The sequence below is a fragment of the Malurus melanocephalus genome, unplaced genomic scaffold (assembly GCF_030028575.1).
Source record: "Malurus melanocephalus ecotype Western Australia unplaced genomic scaffold, MMel_1.1 scaffold_13, whole genome shotgun sequence".
Classification (NCBI taxonomy): domain Eukaryota; kingdom Metazoa; phylum Chordata; class Aves; order Passeriformes; family Maluridae; genus Malurus; species Malurus melanocephalus.
In genome coordinates, this window is record NW_026623245.1 from 907,341 (window position 1) to 914,632 (window position 7,292).

Genomic DNA, 7,292 nt, shown 5'->3' on the forward strand with positions numbered 1-7,292 from the left:
TCAAAATAATGTTAATAAATGATATTAAATAATAATATAATATTAAATAATAATAATATTTAATATTATAATATTAAATAATAATATTAAATAATAAATAGAATAATGAAACAAGACACAAATGACAAAATGAACCCCCAAACTTCAATATTGGTGAAAACCAGCTGGGGACAAGGAAAGMAGGGAAGGGATCCATCAGCTGGGCTTGAGCCCATGACCACATAAATGTGGGGAAAAGGAAAATTCCAAAGAATCCCCAAATCACTCCCAGCTGGAGCAGCTTTTGGGGTTGRGAACCCTCAAGGCAGCACCTGACAAACCAAATTAATTTAACAGCTACATTTTGGGTGGCCTGGGGCATCCTGGAGCTGCAGGACACCAAAATAGAGAGGGAAGCACCAGACCTGGAGGGAGAATGGGTGAAAAGCAGGGGAAATTGGTGATAAACAAACAAATATCCCCTTTCCCAGGAGCTCCTCCACTCCCCCCAAAAAACCCCAGCACTCGGGACAAATAGTTCAAAGTTTTTATTCATATAAAACTCATATTAAGAACATAAAAGATTCTTAAAAACAAAACCAAAAAACAACCCCCAAAAAACAAGGCTCTTGCGATTATTTACAGCAATATTGCACAAGTAAAGTGGCAATTACCCTGTCCAAAATTCATCAGTGCAAAACACAAGGAAGGCAGGGAAATTGCAGTAAAAAATGCTACATACGCTGGGTCCTGCGACATGATTTAGTGATTCACGCGATCCCATGGGACAGTCACTCCAGGAAAACCTGGCTGAAGCAATCCCAGGGGGTGGAGGAGCCAAATTCCCGCTGAATTTCACTAATGCTGAAGTCTTTGATGTGCCTAAATCGCTCCTGGGAAGTGGGGACTTAGGCACTTGGAACAAACAAAAAAAAAAAAAAAAAGATTGAAATCTCGTTATCCACACCACRATGGCTTTGGAAGGGGATCCAACACTTCTGTCCGGGAGGAAACCAAATCTTCACAGGAACTTAAATAAGCAGGAAATAAATATACAACGTTTCTACAAGTTACAGCATTAAACAGTAGAGTGCATTAATTACACAGGGGGAAAAAAAAACCAAAACAAAAAAAGGACCTACAGTATTTACCAATTCAACTCTAAAAAAGTGTAGGAAAAAACAGGATTTTTTTAAAAAAATCTTTTGTTGTTGTTGCTGATGTTTTTTAAAAAGTATTTCTAAGCTGTACAAAACTTACAGGAGAGAAAGAAGAGGGAATACATTGCACTGTATGAAACAGATATTTGGCTCAGATGATGAAAATATAYGGTGCTCTACTCTAATAAATATCTGGGTATTTACAGTTTGGTGGAAAAGAGGAGAAGCAAGAATGGGATCAATCTGTTTTCCAAGGAAAACTCTTCATCCTTTTGGTGCAACACAGAGCACGGGCTACGCTTAAAAATGACCCAGAGCAGGCAGCCAACATGGCTAAAAGGAGCATAAATGCCTATTTTACACCATTCTTCTGTTTCGAGGTTTTTTGGGGAATTTTTCCCACTAAACCTCACAACTCCACAGGAAATCCTGCTTTGTGGGGGGTCAYGTTCCTATGATTTTTGGCTGGGAACTCCCCCTGTGGAGAAGWCCCTGGGATACTTCGCCAATACCTTGAGGTTTTTTTTCCTTAAAATGAATCTGTTTTTTGTCTCCATGGGAGGAAGGGGTAAAGTGCTCTTTGGTGATTCTTTGGTGTACTCCAAGGGACACATTCCGGGATGCCAAAGGCTGGGAGATCCCAAAGCACCATTTCATCCACCAGCAGTGATGGAACTCAACTGGCAGGAAAAGATTCTCACTGGGTTTCCACCTCTGCTGCCAAGTTTTATCCGTTCCATTTTAATTTTACCAACGGAATTCCATGGAGGCTTCCATGGGAAATCCCTGGCAGCAGCCTACAGTAAAAAAGGGATGGCTGGGGCAGCACAGCCACAGTGAGCCAAAGCCAGGGGTAAATCCCAAGGGATGAGGAGCAGGATCTGCCCCGGCCAAGCTCTCTTTGAACCACTCGCTCTCCACCAGTGCAAAGGTTCCCCCTAAAGGGCTCCAAAATGCCCTTCCCAAAACATTCCCTGCTCCTGCAACCACTGCTCACCTAGCACTTCCAAGGAAAAAAAGGGGACAAAATTGGCAATCGAGGTTAAAACTCACAGCACAAACCTCCAGGAGCAGGAGGGGAGGCCCCGCTCCGATCCACCAGCCACAGCCACGCAGAGATCCCACAGGGCTCTGTCCATCATTAATTAACACTAATCACCATCCATGGCACTCAGCAGCTTCTCCCAGTGGGAACAACCGCTCGGGGCAGGCTTGGCATTGGGGTTTTCCTTTTCTTTTCCTATGGTGCTGGTGAGACCAGAAACAACCCCGCAGCTTTGGGGAGCACCTGCACCAGCCTGAGCGAAGGGGGATGTTTGTGCATAGATATGGGATGGCCGGGGCAGCCAATCCCCCAAAAACATCCGCCAGGAGATAACGGGAATCACCCCACAGCTCTGGGGGGAAGGGGAGATGCCCTGGGACATGGAGCACCTGGGCAGGTTCTCCAGGAGGAGACGGAACRGTCGGATCACCATAGAATGTTCTGGCTGGATCCGTGTCAGGCTGGCATCCTTCCATCTGCATCCAAACTCATCCCTGTCCAAACACGGAGAGGATCCCAGAAAARCGACATTGGAAACCTCCTTTTTAACAGCCACGACTCACAGCAGGTCCTGCTGCTGTCTCCTCTGGCTGTGGCGTTCCAGGAGCTGCTGCCTGCCTCCGGAATGGTTTATTGCTGGATTGCTCAGTCTCCCACATCATCAGACACTACAGAAGCGTTTTCACACATTTTATAGAAAGAATTTCTTTTAAAAAAGGCAACCTGGTGGCTTGGGGTTGTTTTTGTTTGGTTGGTTGGTTGTGATGGTTTGGACCCTGGAGTTCGACAGCGAGGTCTTGAAATTCAGAGTAGATCAAAAAAACAGAGATATAAAAACCCAAAAAATAAAAATCAGTCAGCAGGAAATAGGCTGATTTGCATGATGCAAATGAAGTTGGATTTGGGGTAGCAATAGGTATTTACAGGTAAAAGAAGTGCTGATTAATCCCTCTGCCCTTTTCCCAGCCTTTTTGCGGGGCAGATGCCCCCAGAGGCAAAGGGAGAGGAGGAATCCGAGTCTCTACAAGGCAAACTCCGGCGGCTCTGCCCATCAGCTGGCTCAGGTGTCCCTCTTTCCCTCCATGGGGCTCATCCCGCAAGATTCCAGGAACGATGACAAAACATTGTTCCATTTTTTTTCTCTGAGACTCTTTTGGAAAAAACAGTTAAAAAATGAATAAAAGAGTGCAGAGAAACACCGAGTGAACGTCACTCTGCCATAAAACGCTGTGGTGGCAATGGGATGGCCACCCTCATCCTGCCACTTGTCCTGGGGGAAAGGCAGGGTGGGAGCCCCACATCCATCCATGTGTCCGTCCTTCYCGGGCTTTGCCAGCGAGGAATTCAGTCCTGGTGGCTCGGGATGCGCCYGGCGCTCACTGGAGCCTCCAGATGAGGCGGATGATGTAACGCAGCAGGCGCAGGATCACCACCTGGGGATTCCCCACYTGGAAATCCAAGAAACCCTGAAAGAGAGGGAGAAAAACAAAACAAAACAAAAAAAAAAGAGAAAAACCAAACAAAGCACTGACTTTAATTCCCAGCACAAAGCCCCCTTGTCCTACAAACACTTGGAAAATACTCCAGAGACGCAAAGTGAAGTGTTTTAACAAAGATTGAGAATAAACCCCACAATTTCTCATGTTTTAAGTCTTCTASCTTTTACCAAAGGGTTGGTGCTGCTCTCTCCCATCCATGGACATGGATTTTGGGATAGATTGGCACCACACRGGAAAAGCAAATTAAAACATCGTAAGACTTAGAGAAGGATGGAAGAGAAATACCAAAATTAGGCTTTCTGGAATAAAGAGGTAGAATAATTATTAGGGAGTTGAACAGGACAGTCAGGCTGGACAACAGGAGGAATTTCTCCATCAAAAGAGCTGTTAGGCATTGAAAGAGGCTGCCCAGGGAGGTGGTGAAGTCTCCATTCCTGGAGCTGTCCAAGGAATGACTGGATGTGGCACTCAGTGACAAGGTGGAGATCAGCCATCAGGTTGGACTCGATCTYRGAGGTGTTTTCCAACCTCAGTGATTCTGGGATTTCCACTTTACAGCCAGCAGAGCTTGGGGCTCGTGACAGAAAAAGCCTTGGACCCACAAGATTTGTCAGGACAAGGAGTGGCTGGATGGTGAATTGCTCGATTTCCTGGTGTCTCATCCAAGAAATGATCCCGGGGGAGGCCACACCCCTGGGGAACGTGACGGGGAGCGTGCCAGGGAGCGCGCCGGGAGCGCGGCCCCAACYCGTCCGACAGCCCCGACCTGCCCGGCGAGTGCGGCTCTGGCAGCGCCGCAGTTCCCCATTTCTCACCTCAGGCTGAAAGGGCAAACCCCAGCGCCAGGCAGGGCCGGCGGGCACGAGCCCTTCCACCTTCCCCGGAGCACAGACAGCTCCGGAGCAGCCGGAGCGCTTCCAGAGGGAAAAGGCACCTTCCCTCAAGGCACCTCAGGGATCAGAAGTAAATCATGGCTTAAATGCTCTGAAACCTCACCAGTTTTGGGCGCAGGGAGAGAGGATTTGTCACATGCTGACTGCACCAGGCACAAAGTGTTTTTAGGGTCACGCATGATGTCCCCTGCTCGTGTCACCTGAGCAGGTGGGACGTGTCCTCTATGTTCTGCTCCTGCCTCAGTTTGGGATYGCAGCCACAGTGCTGGCAACAGCCTCCTGAAAACCTGGGGGGATGCTCCTCATCCTGCTGCTGCCTGGGAAATGCCCCCATTCCCATTAAATTCACCCCCTTATCCACCACAGGTTTGTAGGGAGCAGCACAATGTGCCCAGGGGTTTCCAGCAGCAAAGGAGCTGGGATAACACCAGGAGGACATTCCTGCTCTTCACAAACCTGTTCTCACAAGGTGCTCCAAATTTAAGACTCTGGGAAGCAGGAAGCAGATGAGAGAAGGGATGAGGGGGGTCCAGCACTGAACAGGCTCTCCAGGGAACGGCCAYGGCCCAAAGCTGCCAGAGCTCCAGGAATGTACGGAAAAYGCTCCCAGGCACAGGCTGGGATTGCTGGGSCTGTGCAGGGCCAGAAGTTGTAATTGGATGATCCTTGTGGGTCCCTTCCAGCTYAAAATATTCCAYKRTAAGGCATTCCACACTTCYACCAGCTCTTCTGGATCTGCCTGCTGCTACCAGGTGCTTTCAGCCCTTTGAACAGCCTGGTCCCTCCCTTTTGCTGGAAAGGTGTCCTTTCATCCCAAAAAGCAGMTACTTTGCATCACAAGGGATCAGCCTGGATGGGGGAGGTTGGAAGATGCTTATTCCAGACTGGGATAAAACAGCTGATCACCATTTTGTTGCAGGTCAGGAAAGCCAGAACTTCATTTGGAAGATGATGAGGAAAAAGSAGGAAGGAAGACAGCTTGACCCCCATTCTGCAGGAAAGCCAACCCTGGGAGCAGTGAGGAAATGCTCCAGGAGCAACTCAGGAGCCAGGGAGGAAGATGAATAAGAATCCAGCAGCCGGCATTCCATCACCAACACTGCTCTTGACTCCTCTTCCCACGGATGAGCCCAAGTGGATGGAGCAGAATCCACAAGCAGGGACACGCTGCCGTCAGAAACACTCGGCAGCCAAGCCACGGGTGAGCTCCTCTTGCTTCATCCCCTGGGCTGGGCTGCCTCGGGATTGGGATTGGACTTTTCTTTGGCATTACTGCATCGATTTGGGTTGCAACACTGCAAGGTGAGCGAGTTTTATGGGCTTATAAAAACTCTTCCAAAACAGTCTTTGTGAGAGAAATAAGTTCTGGAACTGAGTTTCTCCTTTGCAGCAGAGGGATTTGGAAGCTGGGTTGGGAATCCCACTGAAAGCTTCCCTAAAAGTGATGGTGCTGGGCACTGCATCCCCCAAAACCACCCCCAAACTTTCCCTACCTCTTCACTTTCAGAAGTTTTCTCATCACCATCAGGTCCAGGCCCAACCCAACACCTCTGCCCYAAAACCCTCCTGCAAACCTGGCACCCCAAAGTCTGCAGCCCCAACTTTGAGGTTATTTTTAATTGATTTAAAGGTTATTTTTCATTGATTTGAGGCCACCRCCACCGCTGATTTGCCTGGTCTTGGCCACCCCGCCCACCCGCGCAGCCTTTTCTCCGTCTGAGTGAACGAAACGCTCACTGCAGAGAGAGTTTCCAKAGATGAATCAGCCTTTCCCTTTGAGAGAAATGGAGAGTGAAGAGAGGAAAGTTACCCTGCGTGGACAATAGGAGGCATTGAACTCGTCCCCGATGCGCCGCAGCTCCTGGGCGATCCAGATTTCCGGCTGCACCTCTTCGGCTGGAGAGTGGGACTGCCACCGGGAAGCTGCGTGGGACAAAGTGGGAGCATTGGAAACCAAGAGCAAGAACAAATTGTACAGACTGTACTCCATAAAACTCTGTAGTAACCCATCAACTCTTGCCACCTTATTCCTATTTTTCATTCCTATTATATTTTAATTCTCAAATCCAGGTGGTGCACGTGAGAACTCACTGTCCACTCACCATGTACAGGACTTTATTCTTTATTATTTCTAGCTTATTATTACCATTACTACTAGGCTTTCATTTATTCATTTTTTTATTGTAGGCTTTCCATGGGAGCATCTCCAAGCTTTGGTCCCTCTTAAACGGGGATAAAAGCAAAGATGCCACTTTCCAATTTCCATCCCTTGCCAAACCTTCTCTTCCCCCTCTTTTTTTTCCTTCAGCAGCAACTCCTCCCCTAACCTTAAAAATCCTCTGCCTGGATAGTTTCATCCAATTCTCACATTTCTTCCCCAAATCATCCTTGAGTGCCCAGCAAGGAAAGGAAAATTATTTGGTTTGTCACAGAGGAGGAGAAAGCCACAGTTGGATTTGTGTGTGGAGAGCCCACACTTCCAGCAAATCCAAGTGCTGGCTTGAAAGAAAAAAGAAAGAGTGAATGTATTAATTATGCTGCAGAACATAATTATTTATGTCTCCATCTTAAAAAGTTATTAAACATGTGATAAATCCCCCAAATAGCCAGGGAAAAAAGGGAAACAGAAGGACGTATGGTACCAGCACTGCCTCATCCCCCTCCCATAAAGAGCAGGATCTGAGCAGGAATTGTAGCCTTAAGGAATATAAAAAAA

At 47.8% G+C, this 7,292-nt stretch overlaps 1 protein-coding gene across 1 annotated transcript in view; it reads right to left on the minus strand.

The window, feature by feature from the left end:
- Positions 1-512: 512 nt before the first annotated feature.
- BCL2L11 (BCL2 like 11) overlaps positions 513-7,292 on the minus strand; it is a gene marked incomplete at its 5' end in the record, with an annotated part of 10,763 nt that continues 3,983 nt past the window's right edge. The window contains 2 exons of the mRNA XM_057381544.1: positions 513-3,650; positions 6,387-6,499. Coding sequence (XP_057237527.1) covers positions 3,561-3,650; positions 6,387-6,499 — 203 coding nt within the window. The remainder of the gene's footprint in view (positions 3,651-6,386; positions 6,500-7,292) is intronic.